Raw genomic sequence first — 23150 nt, 5'->3', positions numbered from 1 at the left:
ATTTAATGTTGGCCAGAGTGCCAGCTGGCAAGCTGTGTCACACTTCAGAGTCTGGATCCTCCAAAAGACGCCACAAAAGGCCCTGCAGTGGAGTAGGAAGGAACCAAAACTTAATGTGTGATCAGGCAAGAGAAATATGCCAGTTTATCTCTAGTTTGGTGCCTTAAAAATGCTGTGTGTAATAGGCTGTCATTTAGATTGCAAATGACCAAATGAAGGAACAACAAGGAACAAATACCATACTTAAAGTGATTCAGGTCTCAGTTGATAATAAAGCACCCAGGGCTGCTCAGGATACATACACTGTGCTCTTCAGAAGTCATTCCCAGTCATTCTGGTACAGCGAGTTTTCTCCATAAAGGTAGACAGGATCCACATTCTGTGTGTCATAACAGCTAATTCCTTAAAGGTTGGTAATCAATCCAGCTCATTCCTGTAAGTACAGAACAGAGAATAACAAAAGAGTTTTGTAACAAAGTACAAACACTCCAGTTAGGTCACTCACATGTGCCGTTGATACTGAATCTGCCCTCAAACTGCCACCATCAGCCAAGTTTTACCTTTTGACCCCAGCCAATAAGTGATCAAGCAGATGAAAGGTCATATATAACACTGCTACTGCAAACATGGCAGGATTAGCTGTCACGTCATGTGGTGCAGCTGATGGATTTCAAACTCTGAGAGCAAACAGAAGACAAGGCAATAACAATGTAATCCTATTAAAATAACATTCAAACAGTCATGTTGCGTAACCTCTGTCATATGCTGTTTACTGGCTCGAGTATTGTTTAGGTTTCAGATATGGGGGAAGTGTTGTGCAATATATTTTGTTTAGTAAATGCATAAAAGCATCATCATTTGGTCAATTTCCTAATGGGGAAAACGACAACGATCAACCAAGATTTTAAAGATTTGATTGGTTATCAGATCAGACAATGAACCTGATGTCAGAGCTGTATTTGCTAAAAAAACACCCATCTTTATCTTTTGTCTGTTTGTGTGTAACAGATTACCAGAGGCTGATGACGGTGGCAGAGAGCATCACAGCCTTAATGTTCCCCTTCCAGTGGCAGCATGTGTACGTTCCCATCCTGCCCGCCTCCCTTCTCCATTTCCTCGATGCTCCTGTGCCGTATCTAATGGGCCTCCACTCCAATGGGCAGGATGACCGCACCAAGCTAGAGCTGCCACAGGAGGTACATTCAGAGAGCAGTGTCTGAATTACTGAGTGTAAACCTTCGTCATGTCTAATATTTGACTGTGTTACCGCTCCAGAAACCAAATCTTTAATTTCATGGTTTTATTTGTTATTATCTCACAAACTGTGTTGCAGCTTCTGCACTGATTTGATTTGTGCTTTGCTGCTTGATATTTTTATTTCATTTCAGCCTTATGTTCTGTTGGTGTGATGATGTGTTGTTGCAGTAATAATGCTGCTCAGTATGAGAAAACATAAAAGTTCGTGTTTGGTGCAAAGCATAGACGCACTAATGCCATAGCAGTGTGGGTCTAGGTGAAGTAGAGCCGATCGTGACCGGGCTGTGGGATGGCTGAATGATGATCATCCCTTTCACTGATGATTAATATCTTGTAAACAACCAGATTCTGGGTCAGGGCCTTGCGAGAGACTGGTGACTTGTTCAGGGTGTAACCTGCTCATGCCCTATGGCAGCTAGGATAGGTTCCTCCCCACCGCGACCCTGAATTGGAAATGAACTGAATTGAACTAGACCTTTTCTTCGTATAACCTACACAGTGTACTAAGTATAGCAGAGTATTTCAGAGTCAGTTATTGCTCTTTTGATCGTGTCAGCTTTATATTTTCAGTCATCAGTGACCTTTTTAATTCAGGGGCTGGACTGTCCAACTGAATGAAATTTATAAAAACAGGATCTATAATATTACAATACTATAACTGTCTGTAAAGCTTTGTTAAATTTAATATAATCATTACTCTGCTATTTCTCTTATTCCAGGCAAACTTGTGTTTTGTGGACATTGATAATCACTTCATTGAACTGCCAGAGGAGTTGCCACAGTTTCCCAACAAACTCGAGTTCATTCAGGAGATCTCCGAGGTGCTCATGTCCTTCGGCGTGTCTCCAGAGGGAAACATTTACTCCAGCGACAGCCAGGCCAAGTACCGGGGCTTCCGAGCAGCTGATATGGTCTCTGACAAGCGTAACGGCAATCTGGCCTCACCCCTCAACTCCTACCTGCTGAGAGAGAATGAGACAATTGCCAGACTGCAGGCTCTGGTCAAGCGGACAGGTGTCAGCTTAGACAAGGTGAGAAATGATGTAATGTCGTTAATTAAAACGGGCTGCAAAAATAACCACGTGTAACTCACTGGGCTTAGTTACATCACCAAGACTGATCATTTAAATAGGTAAAAATAGGAGCTTTAGATTGGGCACCAGGTCTACGAATATATTTATATTAATGAATTTATTGACAACTGGAAATTCATTTGAAAAGTTTTAACTTTTAGGACAGGAGCTCAGCTTAAAATATTTAATGGTCCCCTTCTTGGTAGAAAAATCATTGCAGTAAAAATACATTTTCTTCTGGAATTAATATATTTCTATAAGTAGGTAATTAACTCTTAGAATTTATATTGATGAGTGAAATCTGAGTTAAAGTGCATCTATAACCATCAGTTATTAGCAGCATCGTTGCACTAAGGGACAGCAAACATAAGGTGGCGCCCTCTTACACCACAAACACAACATGTTTTGTCAGTACACAAAAGGAGGTGGTTTGCTTTTTAAAATATTTTCTCTTCCTTTTAAATGCACCAACTCATTTCTGAGTCGTGTGACTATTTTTCAGCTTTGCGGTACATGAATAAGATGCACTCAGTCTAAAGACTGACGGATGAATTCAATGGATGCTTTGAGAAGGCCTCTGTACAGCGTAAGCAGCTTATGCTGTTGTGGGCAACATTAGCTTTCCTTGAATGGATTTGCGCATCGTCAAGGTCTGACCTTACTTATAATTATTCCTATCTAAAGGCAGGTTGAATTCCTATTAAAGAAACAAGGCCCTGATTAAATGGCGTTCCAGGTCACGTCAGTGGATATTTTCCTGCACAGTGGCAGCCCTGCTCAGTTATTTTAGCTGCCTGGCGCTGGCATCTGTCCAGCTGACATGTTCAGTTAAAATGAGGTCATAAATCAAGACTCATGTCCTTGGCTATCTTTCCCATGACCCTACTTCTTCATCACTATAAATGTGATAAAAGTCACAAGAGGTGACGTGAAAAATAGATGTGCTTCTGCTTCTTTTCTTCATTGAATGAGCGTTTTCCTTTTTTTCGGTCCCTTCTTACTTTGTGTTCTTTTGTATTGTAATCGGTCAAAACCAGCATTTACAACAATGTTTCTTAATGTTTATGCACATCAGCTGGAGGTCAGAGAGGATGCCAGCAGCAACAAGGATGGGCGGGTTCAGTGTGACGAGGAAGAGTTGAAAATGCACCAGCTCAACATCCAGGTGCGCGAGGTCTTCGCTAACCGGTTCACCCAGATGTTTGCAGACTATGAGGTGTTTGTCATCCAGCCGAGTCATGACAAAGAGTCCTGGTTCACCAATCGAGACCAGATGCAGAACTTTGACAAGGTAAAGTGGTATAGCTGCTTTGTTAGCAAAGCATAGTAATGATTTAGCATAATATATATGTAATCTTTATATCTTGTACTTGTGTGTCTGTGTGCAGGCTTCCTTCCTGTCTGACCAACCAGAACCCTACCTGCCCTTCCTGTCACGTTTCCTGGAGACGCAGATGTTTGCGTCCTTCATCGACAGTAAGATCCTCTGTCACGATGACGAGGAGAAGGAGCACACGCTGAGGGTGTTTGATGCTCGCGTGGATAAGATCCGCATGCTGAACGTGCGCACGCCCACGCTGCGTACTTCTATGTATCAGAAGTGCACAAACATCGAAGAAGCAGGTGAGGAGGAAAAGGAGGAACATTAATCTATATGGTGGGATTGTTTTCAAAGCTCCAAATGTTTTAATTTGGCTCTCTTAACTCCTCTCATTCTGAGAAAACTCTTGATAGGTTTGCACTTAATAAAGTTGCAGGTTATTCATTGAGAATGAACAGCTTCACTGGAGTGTCTTTAATTTAAAACTATTAAAAGAAATGAACCTCTGAATGTTTGTGATTGTAATTAAAGAAGCATTTAAAACTGCAGAACTCAATAATCTGCAGTGTAGTCATGTACGAATCTGACAGACCTCTGGAGGTTTGCTGTCTTTAGTTACCTGACTGGTTGTTGCTGTCTTGCTTGCAGACACCCTGTTAAAAAAGCGTCTCGAAAAAGCTGACTTTATCGCTCCTGGACCTCATGTCATTGAGCCGGAGAAGGCCGAGACCGAATTTCGTAATATTTGTTCTCATTATCTCAACCAATCTAGGGTGGTGGTTCTTTCAATTATGTGTGCAATGTGTTAAGTTAGGTTGGCTCATAGAGGAAGTATAGACTTCCTTTAACCTTGTATTTGGAATAAGTCACACTGGCAGTGGTTTATGCAGGAAAGCTTTTAAAAGCATGGACGGATGCTCTTGCTCATTCTGCTGAGTCTGGAGAATGTGAAAAGAGAAAGGGGGTGAATAAGAGATGAAGCAAATGTTACCATAAACTTCCATCCATCCATCCATTCGCTTCCGCTTATCCTTTTCAGGGTCGCGGGGGTGCTGGAGCCTATCCCAGCTGTCATAGGGCGAGAGGCAGGGTACACCCTGGACAGGTCGCCAGTCTGTCGCAGGGCCAACACACAGGGACAGACAACCATTCGCACTCACATTCATTCGCACATTCTCAACTAGTGACAATTTGGATTACACTGACAGATTACACTGATTGATTACACTATCAATCTGTCAATCCTTTCCGTGTCCGGGCCGGGTGAGGTTTTCCGTGTTGAGTCAAATTAAGCCGCAGGCTCCACTCCTGGTGGTTACCATAAACTTTTCACATATTACTGTAAAATAAAAAATTCCTCTATGAGATCCTCACTGCATTGCACACGTGACAGTTTTTCCAAACCTTGGTGATCTGTTATTGATTTTTACTGATATAGTTGCAGGAAAAAGTTTTCTAACCCTTTTGAGATATTTGTGCAAGAATTAGCCCTTACTGAGTAACTTAGGAAGCTTATTATGAGGTTTAATGTCATGATTTACGTCTGTTTTGCCATCACTGGACATCTGTGATGGCCAAATTTAATTCAAAAGGACTCGAAGCAGGCTCCAATACATAATCGAAAGTCATTTTTGTCAGTAAATAAAAGACAGTCTCTTTTCCTCATTTTAATTTTAAATCGGGTCAAATTACTCAAAGTATATCTCAAAGGGTTAACAAAGCCTTTCCTGCAGCTATAATGTAATACGTACAGGTAAAGGGTTGATGATGAGTCCTATACAGGAAATTACATTTATGTGAATTCCAACACCCAGCCAGTGTTTTTCCACCGTTTTCATGCTGCGCTTTTGCAGCTTCAAATATCTCACACCCCCTGGGGGTTTTTTTGGCTTTTGTTTTTGTTTTTTTTATTGCCATTTGATGGACAACAGGAAGTAGTATTATTTTTCTCTCTGTTTCTCTAACCTCGTGGGAGCTTTTCCTCACACAGCCCGTGTGTGTGTGTGTGTGTGTGTGGGGGGGGTGTTCTTAATAAAGCATCAAAAAACTCACTGTGTAAAGCTGCATGACTCCGCTGGTTCTTTTGAAGACAACAAAACATCTGCTCTGAGCCTTTTTTCTGTCATTTCTCTTGGTTCTGTGGGTGCTTTTTCTTTTCTTTTCTGCTGTCATCTGGTTTCTAAATTTGAAATGAAAAGTTCTTAGTCATTATCTGAATTTCACAACATAACTTGACAGGGTTGGTATAACAATGAACCTGTTCTATTTACTCCAGTTGTTCTGGAATTTTGAAGTCAGGATATCCATAAAATCATTTTATTGATGATCTGTTTCCATAAATGGCAAAAATCGATATCTTTTAGTGATGGGACTGTTTTTTTTGTTTGTTTTTTTTTAAAAATCTTTTCATTCCTAAATGATTTTTTTGTATTAGATGCTGGAATAACTTGTAAAATTCTTCACCGGATCATCTTTTAAATTCAAGAGTAAGATAGAACAAAGACATTTAATCAAATGCACACATCTCAGCAGTAAAAGTAGGGTGACTTTGAAACATGATGATATAATCCCTCTGCTGACTTGTGTACCCCTCACACACCTCCACAGAGAAAGCCATTGAGATGAGAGTCTCAAAGATCGACCACACTGCCCTGCACCCCCACCTGCTGGACATGAAGATCGGCCAGGGGCGCTACGAGCAGGGCTTCTTCCCCCGACTGCAGTCTGATGTGCTCTCCACTGGACCCACCAGCAACAAGTGAGTATTTGTAGCTCACTACTGTCTCTGTCCCCTTGTGATTAGTGTATATTTGAAATAAACCTTTTGATGTGTGGGTTTGATGGCTGTTTTACATTTGTTTCTTTTTCTGTGTTACAGATGGGCCAAGAGGAGCGCTCCGGCTCAGTGGAGGAGGAGGGATCGGCAGAAGCAGCACGCTGAGCACCTTTATTTAGACAATGACCAGAGAGAGGTGAGAGCGCCCCCACAGTGATTTCTTTCATCAGCTCCTTCACACAGATGGACTGCTTGAGCTTTGATGTCATTTTGCATGATCTCTTGTCTGTTTGCTCTTCCCATCAATGTCTGCTCTTACACCTGTTCTCACACATTTCATTTCTTTTCTTTTTCTGCTTGCCTTACACTCATGCCCTCACACTCGCAGCATGTAGAGTGTTTGTTTCCGGAGCTCCAGCTCCTGCTGTTTCTTGACTACTACTGGCTCTCGCAGTCCTTCAAGCCCTGTCTAAAGTCGGTGACTGTGGACGTGGTATGTGTTGGTTGTCTGTAGAGCGCAGTACCTGTCCACACATGTGGTCTTTTCCTCTATCTGCTTTCCTCGCGTACAGCAGCTGAGCTTTGTTTGAGTATCAGTGTTACTTTTGTGTGTGTCAGGTGTGGGTTTAGGAGGTGGAACTGATAAGCAGTGACGTAATTAAAATGCAGCTTCATTTTATCCATTTTCTCCAAAATTGTGAGCTATCTTGATCCTTGTAGTTTAAACTGTAGGACGTGCTTCGATTTAATATTCCCATACAGAGTGACACCAGCTCTGTGTCTAACCACAGAGCTTTTTGTTGTAGATGTAGTGACATGAGCACACGTTATTGTACTCGCTAACTAAATCCTCTCTGTCTTTCATCAGAAATACATCCAGGAAGCCAGAAACTTGGGCACAACCATCAGACAGCCTAAACTGTCCAACCTGTCACCGTCTGTCATCGCTCAGACTAACTGGAAATTTGTTGAAGGATTGCTAAAGGAGTGCAGGAACAAGGTTTGCCTATCACCAGTTTTTGGTTTCACAGATTAAAACTCATCACATATAAAACTCAGTTATGATTGAAGTTTGGGATGAAGCTCTCTTTGGCTACTTTAACGCTCTTTAAATGCTGTTAATGCAGTGTTATTTAGAGTTATGACCAATATTCAAAACATTAAAAACCCCCAAAATAAAGCATTTTCTACCTACACGAATCGTCTGTTTTTAAGGTATTTCTTTCGGCTGCTCAGAAGCAAATATTAGGTTTGAATTGTTGTCTCTCTGCAGACCAAACGTATGCTGGTAGAGAAGATGGGGCGCGAGGCTGTGGAGTTGGGCCACGGAGAGGTCAGCATCACCGGTGTTGAGGAAAACACCCTGATTGCAAGTCTCTGTGACCTGCTGGAGAGGATCTGGAGCCACGGGCTGCAGGTTAAACAGGTCAGGAAAGAAAAAGAAATGACTGCAGTCAGCATGCACACCCGTTTTAACATACAGTGCTCTCGGGGGAAGTGTAGCACTAATGCCGGTTTTGTCTCTTTCTTTTAAGGGTAAATCTGCCTTGTGGTCCCACCTGCTACACTACCAGGACAGCAAAGAGAAGAAAAATGCAACTCCAGGTAGTTTAGGGCCTCCAGGTAAGAACAAAAATCCTTTCAGCTGATGATCACAGTCATTTAACAAACCGATGGCTTCTGCTTCAGTTACGTTTCTTTCGTTTACTCCAGGGTTCATTCATGACACCGAGAGACGTAAATCTGACGGCGGCGGATCCGTTATGCCTCCCCTGAAAATCTCCCTGATCCAGGACATGAGGTGAGGCATCTGCAGAAATGTGCACCTCAGCGAAGGAATAAAAGAGGAATGAAATAATTTCATACTCAAAGTACTCAAAGATGTTCTGGAAATGGGCACCTTCAGACCAATGTATTGTAGACTGATACTGCCCCCCTGTGGTAGACCATTGAACACAATATTGTTATTATATCCCTTTAATAATAATCTGGGCTGATCCTGTGTATCCTCATGCGTCCAAAATTCCAATATCCTGAAATAACACACACACATAAAACTTGCGGATTTCACTGTGGGTTACATTATTACTATAGTCTCTCCAAACAAAATACTATAAAACCAGCAGTATTTGCAGGAATACCATTAGTTTAATATAATAGCATTTATATTTAGAGAAGGATTTTCTTATGACTTTTACGATATAAACAAAAGCATGAAGTAATTCTGCTTAAATGCTGTGATGTTATTTTTCTAATCGGAATTTATTTATTTATTTTTTAATCCCTTAAATAAAATAACCTATAAATACGCATCCCACATAATTATACAGTTCATATATACATGTGTAGACTCTCATATTAAAAACAAAAAAGGCATAAAGGTGAGTATTTTGTCCGTAGTAGTCATGTTATACAAAAAGCAGTTTCACCTTTGTGGAGCCTGTGAGATATGCGACTGCATAGATGGGGAGAGGACACGACATACAGAAAAACCCTCACGTAATCACCATCCCAGACCCTCAGGCCAGCCTTGTTGCCCCAATTTGATCAAAAAGTTGTCATCCGGTCTATTATTTTTAAAAACCAAGAGTTTTAACATCATCGACAGCTCTATATCTACATGCTTCAACATGCGTGTATGTGTGTGTCTGCATCACTTTCGTCATGTTTACCCACCATAACCAGCCAGGGTTGAGGAGTCTGGGGTTGTGTTGTTTGAAGACAACACAGCGTAAGTGTGTGTGTGTGTAACAGCGTGTTACTTCCAGCCTAATTACCAGACCCCCCGCCAGTCTGACTGAGTGGAAAGGAGAGGAGGGGTCAACTTGGGGCACAAACATGCAGCTCGACTCCGCACTGGTGGACGGACCCTCCTCCGCATTCACGTAAACGTCTGACGGCACAGACACGGTGGCAAAGAGGCAACCACCATCATAATACTTCATTTAATCCTAACAGGGAGTTAATCTCACATTTTTAAAGCTTCGCGTGTGTTGCAGTGCGTTAATAATAACATTTCATCTAGTAGGTGTTTCCCACTGTTGCTATGGCAATAACAAGCACAGAAAACTGGGTTACTTGACGTGATTGGGCGTGGAGGGTGGAGACGGGGAGGGGGGTGGAAGGTGGAGAAGAAGCGCGTATGGCACAGGTGGAGTGGAAGGAAATGTGTCTGGACGTCAGAGACGCGATAGTGGCTTGGAGCGATGGCGCGGGGGCGAGACGGCCACGGCGGAAACATCACATGGGGCGAACAGAGACAGACTTCGGTCTGTGTGTAACAACATCAGTTACAGTTTTATTTACACAGAGCCAGGTCACAGCATCTCAGGACACTTTGTATTTAATTATCTGTCAGACTGGGACAGGCAATGCTGAAATTTTTATTTTTTATTTAATTAATACAGCCTTTTCATTTGTCAGTTTCTACAATGTTGATAGTTTAATATTCTTTTAGGGTGCTGAAGCTTTTTAAACGTCAACATTTGTTTATTTCGGCTTCTTACTTTGAGTTGAATTGTTGAATCTGAATCTCTTTAAGAAGATTCTGCATATAAATCTGCAACAACTATGTGAGTGTGAACTTTGGCTACATACAATAAAAAGGTCTGTACAGAGAGCAAGAATGCATTTCTAAAAATGCTATTGTGTATTAGCTATTTAGCTTTCTATTCACTTAAAAAAAAAGGTTTTCATATAAAGAAATGATTGGACTGAGCAGGAGGTCTTCGGCCTGATATAAAGTATCTCTTATCCGGAAAATATTTAGCTACACCAGGAGCCTGGAAACATTTGTCCATTGCCCCCAGACAGTAAATCATCAGGCGATGGCAGCTTGGTTTCCAGATTGGCGGAAATTAATTTAAGTTTACACAGTTAAATTTAGACAATACACTTGTGTGTTCACCATTCATATCACCTTGGTTGTTCCACTGAGAGCAAACAAGATATATTCATGTGAGATATCAGACTTTTAGTTCTTCTTCACTCTTTATGTGCTTACACACCTCTCTGCATTTAATCATGAATTATTATTCATCTCTGGCTCTCTTCGTCCTCTCACTCCAAACCTGTCACGGCAGATGGCTGCCCTTCCCTGTGCCTGGTTCTGCTGGAGGTTTTTTCCTGTTAAAAGGGAGTTCTTTCTTCCCACTGTCCTCAGAGTGCTTGTTCATTGGGATTGTTTGATTGTTGGGGCTTTCTCTGTATTATTGTAAGGTATTTATCTTACAATATAAAGCACCTTGAGGAGACTTCTGTTGTGATTTGGTTCTATATGAATAAAATTGACTGGAATTGTTGATAGTATGTTGACGTATTGTCTGCCCTTGCACTTCTGTGACACTGCAGGAATCTAATTTTTCTATGTCTGATAACTAGCATCAGTTCTTCCTCCCTCTAATCTCTAAATCTGTTGTTATTTTTTATTTGCAGGCACATTCAGAACATAAGCGAGATTAAGACAGATGTGGGTAAGGCCCGAGCCTGGGTTCGCCTCTCTATGGAGAAGAAGCTCCTTTCCAGACACCTGAAGCAGCTGCTTTCAGATCACGAGCTTACAAAGTGAGCAAAAGGACACAAACAGCAGAGTTTATATGTGCTTCCATTTATCGCAGGGTCACTATTTGTCAGAACAACTGCAATAAGTCACGCTGATGCAGATTAAGGATCTTTGGATTTGTTTTTCTTCCTGCTGTGTGTGCTCATCTGACCTTCTTTCTTTGTTTTGTGAAGCAATGTCTGTGTCATATGAAATGAAGATGTGATCTAACCATTTATAATGCATTAAGTCTCTTGAAATTTCAGAGCATCATGCTATAGTTCCTCTCTACATAAATAATTCACAGTTTTCTTCATAATTGATATCTGAGTACTAAAGTGGGTCAGGGGATTTCTGTCTGCCTTTTTATTGACCTTACAGTGGTATTTATTTCACCTAATGCTAAACAGTGTGCACTTTGTCATCCATTTACCACAAAAATGATCATGTCTTGTGCTTCTTGTATATACCAAGGCATTATTATCTTTTAATTGTAATCATAGCGGAATAATTTAATTTCTCTAACAATCTTCTTCTTTTTAGGAAGCTATACAAGCGCTACGCCTTCCTGCGCTGTGACGATGAGAAGGAGCAATTTCTTTACCACCTCCTGTCCTTTAATGCTGTGGATTACTTCTGTTTCACCAACGTCTTCACAACCATCAGTGAGCCTGACCCTGTACTCCATGAACAACCAGCTTTTATGGATTTCAGTTCATTGTGTAACCTTTGTTTTCCCTCTGTCTCTCAGTGATCCCCTACCACGTGGTGGTTGTTCCGAGTAAGAAGTTGGGTGGCTCCATGTTCACAGCCAACCCTTGGGTGTGTGTTTCTGGTGAGCTGGCGGAGACCGGAGTCCTGCAGGTCCCCAGAAATACTCTGGAGATTACTTTTGAGGTTGGTATTAATTCTCATATAAAGGCTAATTCCACTGCATTACAACTGGGTTCTTAATTGGATAATATAGTAAGTAAATTTGCAAAAAAGTAAGAGTTGCAATTAGGGAAGAAAGCAGCACAGATGGAAAGAAATATAACTCTGTTACTAACCATATTATCTAAATCAATGTTTATCAAATTTGGACCCCAGGGACTTGATATCGGCTGATATCTGCAAGCAATAGCTGAAGGGTCCACAAAGTAATCCACTTATAATAAAACAGTGGTCTATCATTAAAAAGTGCATGTATACAAATGTGAACTGTTTGCACTAATAAAACAGTTATTGCTCTCTCTAGTAGAAGCTGATCATCTGTCATAAATAACTCAACAAATGTCATTTCTCCCAAACTGTTCTAAGTGCTGTGTAGCCTGAGTAATTGGCAGCAAGCATGTGACTCAAAGGCAAACCAGCTTTATCTGGATTACAATGATGAGTCCCTAGAAACTCTCCCTGATAAAAGACCCCTGGGCACACAAACTCTGAGACTTCTGATTTAAATTGCTTACTCTAGGAAAAATGTCCAGTTTCACAGCACTTCATGCTAAAATGAATCAGTTGTTCTGCTGGATGAGTTGCACAGGTAACAATTTGACTGCCGTCATTGTTTTCTCTGCCACACTGTTTTGGTGAAATGGTGTTTTGTTTCAAACGTTTCTCCTCCAACTGTGCAAAGAAGCCAGAGATGTAAACACAGAGTTGTTCAGCTCCACTTCAATAAAGATAGCCACAGGAAATATTTCATACCTCGTGCAATAACTCTTCACATGCAACACGTTTTTCTAGCAAAGAATTATCTGCTCTCTCATCTCGTTAGCTATATTTCAACCCTGCACTGTGTACTACACTTTAAACTCTCTGTATACTCAGTCAATTTAATGCCACCTGACATTTGCTGTGCTTGTTTTTATTATATTTAGCAAGCAATTTTTATTCTGATTGATTTTTCTTTATTTATATTTTTAAGCTTATTTACTTTATTGTATTATATTCAGCTTTTTTATTTAGAATTTTACTTCTTAACCTCCTGTATTGTAGTCACACCTTGCCTAGTACTAGTCGAACGCCCTTTTGTCTGCAAGACAATCTTTAATCTTCATGGTATAAATTCAACAAGGTGCTTAAAAACATTCCTCAGAGATTTTCCTCCATTATAACATGATAGCATCACACGGTTGCTGCGGATTAGTCAGCTGCACATCTCTGATGTGAATCTCTCGTTCCACCACACCCCATATTTGATTGAGATCTGGTGACTGTGGAGGCCGTTTGAGTAGTCAGTTCAAGTGCATTTTACAACACAGTGGTCCCTCATTTATTGCGGGGAGTTATGTTCAAAAAATAACCCGCGATAGGTGAAATCTGTGAAGTAGCCAACTTTATTTTTTAAAATTATTATAGATGTTTTACGGCTGTAAAACCCCTCACTACCGCAGGAGCCTTTGACGGTGCAAAACATTTCATTGACATTGTTGTGTATGTTGGGGAGAACACTTACAAACATACAGTACGTCACTTCAGAGTAACACTGCTAGTGATCCAAGATTTATGTAAATTTGACAAGCTGAACGCATTCTGTACTGTACAGGAGACACGGCACGGAGGAGACTGATTAACATTGCGCTGTAAAAAAATTAAAAAGCATGCAAATTGCACACAAAAAAAACAAATCTGCCAAACGGCGAAGCCACGAAAGTTGAACAGTGTTATAGTGAGTGATCAGTGTACACACTTGGTATCGGGGTCGAGATAGAAAATATCCTTCTAACTATTATACCACCGCCAGCAGCCTGAACCACTGATACAAGTTTGGATGGATCCATGCTTTCATGTTGCTCATGTCGAATTCTGACCCTACCGTTTGAATATTGCAGCAAAAGACTCGTCAGACCAGGCAACATTTTCCATTCTTTTGTTGTCTTCTGCTGCTGTAGCCCATCTGCTTCACAGTTCGACATGTTGTACGTCCAAAAATCACTCGTCTGCATACCTTTGTTGTAAAAGTATCACTATATGACTTATTAATTCTTCCTTCTCACCTCAAATCCGTCCGGCCATTCTCCTCTGACCTCTGGGGTCAACAAGGCGTTTTCACCCACAGAACTGGTGCTCACTCAGTAGTCTCTCTTTTAGGCTCTAAACCTTAGGTTGTTTAAGAACAACTTATCTAATAGATCAGTTTCTGATATGTTCAGTTTTAACTTTAGCAAGTCATCTTGACCATGTTTACTTGCCTGAAAGCATTGAGCAGCTGCTGCCACGTGATACTTGGATATTTGCATTAACAAGAAGTTCTACAGGTGTAGCTAACAAAGTGTGTATCATTGAGTTATTTTGGATTATTGAAAGTGTTTTGATATATATTCTATTTAATGTTCTGGCTTCTCTAACACAGGAATTTCATGTCTTCTGGAAAAAAGACTGTATCTTATCTTAGAAACTCTGTAGTGTAAATGTGATTTTTGGGTGTTTGACATTAATCTGGGTCCTTCTGTCTCAGTGCCAGAACCTGGGCAAACTCACCACAGTGCAGATGGGTCATGATAACACAGGGCTCTATGCGAAGTGGCTGGTGGAGTGTGTTGTGGTCCGCAACGAGATCACGGGGCACACTTACAAGTAAGCATTACCGCCTGGTGGAAAAATGAACCCAATATCGATTTGTCCAGTTGGTTGTCAAAAAATCGACTCTGCGTGCTCATCTTGCAGGTTTCCGTGCGGCCGCTGGTTGGGGAAGGGCGTGGATGACGGCAGCCTGGAGAGGATCCTGGTGGGAGAGCTGATGACCCCCAGCTCGGAGAACGATGAACGGATGTGCCGCACACCTCCCATGCAGCAGTCCCCGGGAATGATGAGGAGATTTGTTACCATCTCGCCAAACAGCAAACCAAGTGAGTTTGTAGAGCTTTTTGTTCTACAAAGAACAAAAAAAAACCCTTTGATGTGGGATTTAACTGTTCCTCACCTGCTAATGATTAAAATCTTGCCTTAAAAAAAAAAAACGGCCCAAAAACGCCTGAACGAGAAAACACAACGACAAATTGTTTTAAACCTGGATTGGGAGTTACCTTCATGTGTCTGCTTGTGTTGTCTCTCAGTATCTTCGTTGAACTTTTTTTTTTCTTTCTTTCATCCAGAGCTAAACACAGGTCAGATCCAGGAGGGAGTGGGAGAGGCCATCAATGGGATTGTAAAGCACTTCCACAAACCAGAGAAGGAGGTGAGAGACGGCAGTCTAGACAGGCCCAAACATGTACTTCTATTATTCATCACAAATGGGGAAAAAAAGCAGCCGTCTGCTCCGGTGGCCCCAGCCCCCCTCAATAACTGTTCTGCCTGTATTATAGTTCAAATATAACAAAGAGGGGTTTGTGCTGTTTTTTTAATGATCTTATTTAGCTTGTTATTATTATTATTTTGACCTAGAGTGCTGTCTGTTAATTTTCCTCTTCTGGAGGAACTAAAATAGAACTTGAATGCTGATAATTATTACATACTCGGACAGGTGGAGAAGGAGAACTGCAATTGAAGATTTTTAAAGTGTGTTGTAACTTAGCTGCTGATTACAGGCTTTAAAAGTCATTCATTATAGTTTCAAAGGATATTTTACTGGGAATTCCCCTTCACTTTTCCTCTACCTCCTTAACACCCCAACAGAACAATAATGTTGAAGTCTGCTTTGTATTCTCCCGTGTGTCCTACTATACTGTGTGTGTATGGTCTCTTAGTTTAATGATGATTTAAATGTTTTGGAGTTCTCATTCATTTAAATATGACCACAGAGAAAGCTGTGGAGTAATGATCCTTTCCATTGTGTGTTCCTGCAACATATTTGGAAGGTGGTTTGGCATTTTAATGGGATAGCTGATCCATTAAATTGGCATTTTCAGGAAAAAACAGTCAGCAATTTTGAGGCAACTTGAAATGAGCTCTAAATGCATGCATGTATTTTTGCTCTCTCCACAGAGAGGCAGCCTGACCCTCCTGCTCTGTGGGGAGTACGGCCTCGTCTGGGCTCTGGAGCAAGTTTTCCAGCACGGTTTCAAATCACCGCGACTCTTTAAAAATGTCTTCATCTGGGACTTTTTGGGTAAGGACTCAAGCTTGTACTTGCATCCTGCATAACTGAATGACAAACGGTAAAAAGCCTGTGTCCCAATAAAGAACAACAACCAACTGCAGTAATCTGCAAAGTACATTGTGGTGTACGAGTACTTTGGAAATGTCTGTTGATGTTGATCGATTGTTTCTCTCTTCAAAAATGCTTTAATTTCAAAGAGGCCTCACATTTTTTTTGTTGTTAAAGTAGACCAATGTTTTGCTGTTTCCTTCCAGGTTTAGTGTGTGTTTTAAATACTGTTAAAAACTGTTAACTGAGTGGTCTTCTTTGTTTTACCAAAAAAAAAAACACAGAAAAGGCACAAGTTTACTTTGAAAGTGCTGAGCAGCGTGAGGTGACCCCGGATGAAAACTGGCAAACCAGAGTGCGCCACTTCTGCCGCTTCATGCGCGCCATCAACAACGCTCCCAGAAACATCGGCAAGGACGGGAAGTTCCAAATGCTCGTCTGTCTGGGCGCAAGGTAGAAAGGACCACGTATGCTGCTAATGTTTCATCTAAAAAGAGATAATACACATTCATTAATAAGAGTAATTGGACCCATCCACATGTGACTGCCAAATTGGAGAGGTTATGTTAGTTTGGCTTGTTAGCGTGTATAAGCGTTAAAAGAAAACATCCGCACAAAAGATGAGATGCAAAAGTCCATAAACTAAATAAAAGACTCAATAAACATTTAGAACACTGTTAATATTGTTGTGGACAAAAAGGAAGTTGAGTGTTCAGAGTGGATGCAGTAAACGGTCTTTCCTGCTGTAAAGTCTTTGGACACTGATACACTGATGTCTCAGCCTGTATGGACTGAAGTGCAAATGGTCTCTGCTTTGAGAATCCTTGAAGCATCCTTCATTTGAATAGTTTTCTCTAGAGCTTCCTCTCCGTTAAGAGTTTATTATGTACGAGTTTTCAGTCCTCTGCAGATGTACAGCTGTGTTTTTACCCTTTTTCTATGATTCTGTGCTGTGACACTTGATCAGACTTTGAACTTAAAAAAAATAATTGCCAACACGTTTACAGTAGAATACAAAAACTAGGCTTATTTCATCTCAAGTGAAAGGATTTGACAGCCTTGGTAGAGGTTTTAAGCATAGTGTAATGTAGTTTGCTTTTATTCTACCACAGCTTGTGATTTTTATTGGAAAACTGCATCACGTGTTAAGCTGCTCTGTTAACTCCACATGTGTCATCTTTTGTCAGGGACCATTTGCTCCATCACTGGATCGCTCTGCTCGCAGATTGTCCGATCACTTCTCAGATGTATGAGGACACTGCACTGATTAAGGACCGCTCGCTGGTAAACGCTCTGATCAGAGTACTGCAGACTCTGCAGGAGTTCAACATCACCCTGGAGGCTTCACTCGTTAAAGGTGTCGGCATCTAAAGCCAAACCAGTTTCCCACCCACTGGACTTGACCAGGACGATCACTGGGGACCACTAAAAAGAATAACTGAACCTTTTATATGCAGGAACAGGCTTGGACAAAGGAGACTTTCTGGCTTATATTAAAGCTACTGTTAACATTTGCCATATATTAAGTGCAATGAGCCTTTCCAGATATGTTGTTATTTTTATCCTTGACGATGTTGCCATTAGATGTTTAAAAATATGTTTTCTATTACGAACCATGATTTACACATTATTGACCTACTTGTGCTATAATGTTTTACTGAAAACTGAATATTTTCACCGTTATCGTGAACTGCTGGCGACGGCTATATTTAAGGGAAAGCGGGGGATCAAAACTGTTAATATATTTTCAGAGGGGAAAAAAAAACAGTATTATTTTGTTAAATTGGTCAAGTTGCTTGCTCTGTTATCAACTCCGAGTTCAATGTCATAACGCAGAGCTTAGAGCAAATGATGTGGATGTATGCTTTGTAAGTGTGTGTATGACAGGGAAGTTTGTAGAGCGTTAGGTGATTCACCACGTGGGCTGTTACATTCAGGCCTTTCCCTGATAGAAGTACAAGTATGCAAAATCTTACACAAGGAGCACCTTCAGCAGAGATGAAGATCCCTGTTGTGTGTGTGTGTGTGTGTATGTGTGGTTTTAAGCCTGTATTCAGCGATTAAGAAAAGTAACCCCAAAGTTCTCCAAGAGATGCTCGACCCTGCTTTTTGTGCGACCTGGATCACAACTACAACCTTCATGCTAACACCTCCAACCAGCCCCTTTCTCCTGCCATCATTACAGCTCTTACACTACATTTGCTGTCTTCTGCAAACATAAAAAACTGTGATTATCTGAGTAGGCTTCCTGTGATGGGAATGATCTCCTGCTTCCCATGTGAGGAGCAAAAAGGACTGCCTCCCCCCCCCCGTCGTCTCCTGATTTTTATTTTTATTCCTTCGCATCATGTTTTCTTGCTATGCAATATCCACGAGAGAAATTAAACTCCCTGTAAACTCCATATCAGGGCGTCTTGAGATGGTCCCAGGCCCTCCTCCGTTATAGACATTTCACTTTACTGTGCAGAATAAAAGACTTGGTATGTGATGGACTTCTTACCTGTGCCAACAACGTCTGGAATGACTGTGTTGTACCCATCTGTGTACGACCCGACACATGAGCATCTTGGGAGATATATATTTTTGTTTTCCAATACAGTTGTACATTTATTGATATAGCGGTGTAATGTAGTGTTTACTAAGTGAGCAGCAGTGTACAGTGTAAAAATATATTAAGAATAAAGCATCTGTAATGCATTCAAATGGGTGATTTTGTTTTTCATTAACACATTTATATTATTTGCTCCAGGAGCTCTGGAGTTATACAAGCTGCTAGAGAGAAACTTAAATATATGAATTTGGGCTTTAGAAATTATATATATTTTTTTTAAATAAAATGGTACATTTAACAGAATTGTTCATCAATCAAATAGTGATAATAGTATATTTATTAATTATAATGAATTTATTTACTGCCCTGAATTCAAGTAAAGTGCTTACACTAACTAAAATGTGCAATAAAAGGAAGCTTAAATGCATATTTAGATGTATAATTTAGACGAATGAGCTTTTTAGGTCCTGCAGTCGTGATTTGATAGCTTTTAAATGGCTGTTGTACATTCATATTTCCGCTGAATGCCTTTTCTCGGCTGAGAAAATGTAAACAAACTCTTTCGCGCCATATCAAAGAGGTGTTTTTCTTTAAAGGCTTCGGCCATGTGCCTTATGGGATTTTGAGTTTCAAGACAGTCCGTTCACATCTAACAACGGCACAACGCCTCGCTTGTTCACTACGCTTCCCAGAATTCATGTCTTCCGGCGAGTACGCGAAGGGGTCAGCGATTGGTTGGAATCATGTTCAAATCCAACGGCTGCACGCCTTATATGGTCATATAAGCTCTGCGTTTTCATTCCGTTTTTTTATGCAAATGTATTCTAATGACCAGCTGTATGCAGTTGTAGTAAGAGCATGCGCAGTGCGGGAAAGGAACACGGCGAAGATTCAAAGTTTTTGTTCGGTAAGTGCAGTCTTATGTCTCTTCTACTGATATTACATTTATGAGATTTTATTTATTCGTTATGTACGTGAAGAGTAGTCGTAATGTGGTGCAGTGGTGACCTGACGTGTGCTTTTCCATATGTCACGCGCCAAACGTTTAAGACTAACAGTCTCGACAATGGGGATAACGTGGAAGTGAACGAGAGCGTGGCGTGGTGCTGGTAGCGAAGTAGGCTAGCTGGAATGCTAAGGGCTAACAACAATGAACCATATTTGGCGCTCTAGCGGGCAAAAGTTTGAATTTAAAGGGAAGGATGTGTTCGTTGCAACTTTTTGCATTTTGTTAAAATTTCAGTGACATTCACTAAATGCACTGAGTTGATAAGTATGACTTATTTAGAGATGCGCATTTTAACGAATAGCACGGTAGCTTTTTGTTTGTTCACTTCAGAAAGCGCCGCGTACAGCCCGCTTTTTGTTTCGGATTCCCAGCGCACACCAATCTCCTGATAAACAACGTGTAATCGCTCGCAATCTCACTTTGTTAACGTTTGCTAGATAGTAAAATATATAATCCATGCAGTGATGTTTAGAAAAGTGGTGTTAATGCCTGCTACCGTGTGTAAAATGCTGCTCGTATGACGTCCCCACGTTAACCGAGCTGTGTTTGAAAGTTTAAGATCCCGACTCGACCCGCATCCGCGTGGATGATCCTCAGATCTTCTTTATGCAATAAGATGATCGATAACATGGCGATATAGCGTGCGTTTAGTGTTCGTGCTGTCTTGTTTTTGTTTTGTTTTTTTGGTGTTTTGGTGTTCCCGTGACTTGACTTTAAATTCCTCCACGTTACGGCTTTAGCCAAATGTAGTTGGGCATTTTCAGATGTTTGCGCACTATTAGTTTTATGTTTCGATTAGTTTAAAAAAAGTGATTTCTTGCAGGATTTGTTATAATTGTGAGGTTGTGGACGGGTTTTCTTAAATCTGTATGTGTGCGCGTGTAGGGACCGCCCCCTTTTAGCAGTAGAAAGCACAACTGTCTGCAGACATCCACGGTCTTAGAAAAGGAGGGACTGGGACAATTACCGATCGTGTGCTCATATTTTTATTCCTCCTTCCGTTTTCAGGATTTTAACCCTAACACCGACCAAGAAATAGACTATGTTTGGCTTTCACAAGTCAAAGATCTACAGGAGTAACGAAGGCTGTTGCATCTGCAAGACCAAGTCCTCCAGTTCTCGATTCACAGACAGCAGTCGATATGAGGAGACATTCAGGCTGTGTTTTGGGTAAGAGCTCGCATTTATTCATATTGAATTATCTGTGCATTCGTTTTTTGAGTTTTTTTTTCTTTTATGCATACTTTATTAATGACTCATGTATTTTTTTTAAATGTGTATACATATATTTTTTATATTTCTTGTGTAATTTTTTTTTCTTTAAAGGCTCTCTGAGGATCGTGTTGGAGACATCTGCAACGCCTGTGTCTTACTGGTGAAAAGGTGGAAAAAGCTGCCTCTTGGCTCCAAGAAAAATTGGAACCATGTAAGTTATATCCATTTATTGGTACTGTTAGTGCATATTTGTCCCATTCAATGGACTGCTGACTTGTTGTGTCTAACCTAATTCAGGTGGTGGATGCAAGAGCAGGTCCAGGCTTTAAGGTGACAAAACCCAAGAAGATAAAAAATGGAGATGGGAAGAAGAAAAGCAAGCTAAAGAAGCTGCACAAGTTCAAGAGACAGAGTGAGTCATTTTAAAAACATTAAACTGTGATCTATTCTTAGTAATCTTGACAGATGCAGAATACATTTTTCTTAGCCCTCAAACAACTGATTTTAAACACTTTAGCTGCAGCTCATTCTCACTGTCCATCAGTCTTGGGTTTGTTATGTTTGTCTTCTCTGGCTAATTAAAAGCAACTGCTAGCATCATCTGGTGGCTGTTTGGGTTAGAGCACGCTGTTTAGCTTCAGGCTCATCTCAGGGCTGAAAGTTAATTAGAATTAATTGGCAATTTGGGTGCTGGATAAATGTCATTCACTGATCAAATTTTATTTAAAAACTAATAATAATATAATCATGTGTGACTGTGTAGTAGGACAAAAAAGGCAAATTCATTCCTCTAAAATCCAAAAAGTGATGACTTGGTGTCAAAAACAGTCATTGAATCATGAAGTGTAAAATTTTTGATCAGTTTTAGAAATGGTGGCTAACTTTCTGCTAAATAAGTGATTGGTTAAATTTCTGTCTTAAAATATTTAGAATTCAACAGAACCTTACCAAACAAATATAAATATGATAATATTTAATATATTCCCTTTTTCTAAGCAGACTCTGATGCACACAGCACGACCTCCAGCGTGTCTCCTGCCCAGTCTCCCAGTTACAGCAACCAGTCAGATGATGGCTCAGACATAGAGTCCAAGCAAAGACGCTCAGCTCCCTCTATCTTCTCCTTCTTGGACCGTTCCTACTGGAAAAGGCAAGCTACTCGTTGACTACACTGAAGAAATTTTTTTTTTTTATCTTTTTCAAAAAGAAAAAAAAGATTAAGCATTGTTTAAGTAACTTTTCACCTTTTAACTTTTTAGACAAAAGGTGTGCTGTGGGATTGTCTACAAGGGTCGGTTTGGAGAGGTGATTATTGATCCCCGGCTTTTCAAGCCCTGCTGCAGTTCCAAAAAACAGAAGACACTGACATCGCCGACGCAAGTGGCCACACACTTGCCGGACACACAACACCCAGAAGACATAAAAGAAACCTGGTGAATGCTATTGTTGTTGTTGAATTTCCCTGTTGGGGTTATCCATGGCATCCACCTGGATTTGTCTCCAGTGGTAGACCTCTCATTTCTGCTCCTCCTCTTTCCTATAGGCAGTTAGGTAGACCTTTTTTCCTTTGTAATATTCCTTTTTATATAGGTATTTTTTGACTTTTTGTAAAGAATTGATTTTTCTTTCTTTCCTTCCTTTTTATTTTTTATAGAAAGCACAAATGGAAAAAAAACCTTAAGGGCATTAGTGTTATTTATAGGATGAGGAGACAAATTTTGCTAAGGCTCTGCTTTTGACTCTGGATTATAATTTTTGTTTTTATGACATGATCATCCTTCTGTAAATACTTTGTCACCTTTTTTATACATATCAGGATTGTTTTGTTTTTTATTAGTTGTCAAATTGTGTGTAAATGAAAGACACCAGCTTTTTTGTGAGTGGAGTGACTTCAACATTTTGCTATGTTTTGTCTATTAGTGCAAATGAATCTTTGAATTTTTGTTTTATTTTTAATACAAAAATGGCTTTTTCCTAACACCGGGGATCACTAGTATAACTGTTCTTTATCGATTTAATGATCTTTTAATATGTGTATATAGATGAGAACACGTAATCTTTGGACATGTATACAGCTTTAGCATGCCACAAGTTTGAAACACTCCATTTTAAATTTGTTCAGCAGTGTGTGCACATTAACTGATAGATGTGGTTCGACCATGCATGCAGTACATCCCTGTTTGTTGTTGTGTTTTTGTTTTTTTTTATGTTTGTTTTTTAGTGGATTTTGTAAATACAATATTTTGGCTGTTGGAACATCGAAACTTTTTTTTTTTAAAAAACAATAACAGGAATAGAAAACCACTACGTCTGTTTAAAAAAAAAAAGAAAAAAAATGCT

At 40.3% G+C, this 23150-nt stretch overlaps 2 protein-coding genes across 7 annotated transcripts in view; both read left to right on the top strand.

Moving 5' to 3' along the window:
- The window catches only part of dennd5a (DENN/MADD domain containing 5A), a 33870-nt gene extending 15138 nt beyond the window's left edge, over window positions 1-18732 (top strand). For 2 of the 6 annotated variants that reach the window (XM_085157675.1, XM_085157668.1), the window contains 21 exons: window positions 1009-1196; window positions 1977-2288; window positions 3406-3621; window positions 3719-3953; window positions 4300-4389; window positions 6259-6409; window positions 6530-6623; window positions 6816-6920; window positions 7296-7427; window positions 7701-7853; window positions 7963-8050; window positions 8141-8228; window positions 10862-10990; window positions 11511-11632; window positions 11719-11864; window positions 14407-14525; window positions 14616-14797; window positions 15044-15126; window positions 15873-15996; window positions 16320-16488; window positions 17223-18732. In XM_085157675.1, coding sequence (XP_085013801.1) covers window positions 1009-1196; window positions 1977-2288; window positions 3406-3621; window positions 3719-3953; window positions 4300-4389; window positions 6259-6409; window positions 6530-6623; window positions 6816-6920; window positions 7296-7427; window positions 7701-7853; window positions 7963-8050; window positions 8141-8228; window positions 10862-10990; window positions 11511-11632; window positions 11719-11864; window positions 14407-14525; window positions 14616-14797; window positions 15044-15126; window positions 15873-15996; window positions 16320-16488; window positions 17223-17406 — 3110 coding nt within the window. In that variant the 3' untranslated portion in view covers window positions 17407-18732. The remainder of the gene's footprint in view (window positions 1-1008; window positions 1197-1976; window positions 2289-3405; window positions 3622-3718; window positions 3954-4299; window positions 4390-6258; window positions 6410-6529; window positions 6624-6815; window positions 6921-7295; window positions 7428-7700; window positions 7854-7962; window positions 8051-8140; window positions 8229-10861; window positions 10991-11510; window positions 11633-11718; window positions 11865-14406; window positions 14526-14615; window positions 14798-15043; window positions 15127-15872; window positions 15997-16319; window positions 16489-17222) is intronic. The other 4 variants (XM_085157706.1, XM_085157695.1, XM_085157678.1 and 1 more) reach the window with 3 other exon arrangements.
- A 602-nt stretch (window positions 18733-19334) lies between these two features.
- Window positions 19335-23078, top strand: sinhcafl (SIN3-HDAC complex associated factor, like). Its single transcript, XM_085158077.1, has 6 exons — window positions 19335-19493; window positions 20604-20765; window positions 20922-21021; window positions 21108-21222; window positions 21810-21960; window positions 22070-23078. The coding sequence occupies exons 2-6, from the start codon at window positions 20638-20640 to the stop codon at window positions 22245-22247; spliced, it is 672 nt and encodes a 223-aa protein (XP_085014203.1). The 5' UTR covers window positions 19335-19493; window positions 20604-20637; the 3' UTR covers window positions 22248-23078.
- The last annotated feature ends 72 nt before the right edge of the window (window positions 23079-23150 follow it).

Source organism: Neolamprologus multifasciatus, chromosome 1 (assembly GCF_963576455.1).
Source record: "Neolamprologus multifasciatus chromosome 1, fNeoMul1.2, whole genome shotgun sequence".
Classification (NCBI taxonomy): domain Eukaryota; kingdom Metazoa; phylum Chordata; class Actinopteri; order Cichliformes; family Cichlidae; genus Neolamprologus; species Neolamprologus multifasciatus.
This window is presented reverse-complemented; position numbering and strand designations above follow the sequence as displayed.

Bases quoted from the DNA above. Each gene is read 5' to 3' on its own strand.
- sinhcafl (XM_085158077.1), top strand. From the start codon at position 20,638: ATGTTTGGCTTTCACAAGTCAAAGATCTACAGGAGTAACGAAGGCTGT. The intron at 20,766-20,921 runs GTAAGAGCTCGC...TTTTCTTTAAAG, and splicing joins ACATTCAGGCTGTGTTTTGG to GCTCTCTGAGGATCGTGTTG. The intron at 21,961-22,069 runs GCAAGCTACTCG...TTAACTTTTTAG, and splicing joins GACCGTTCCTACTGGAAAAG to ACAAAAGGTGTGCTGTGGGA.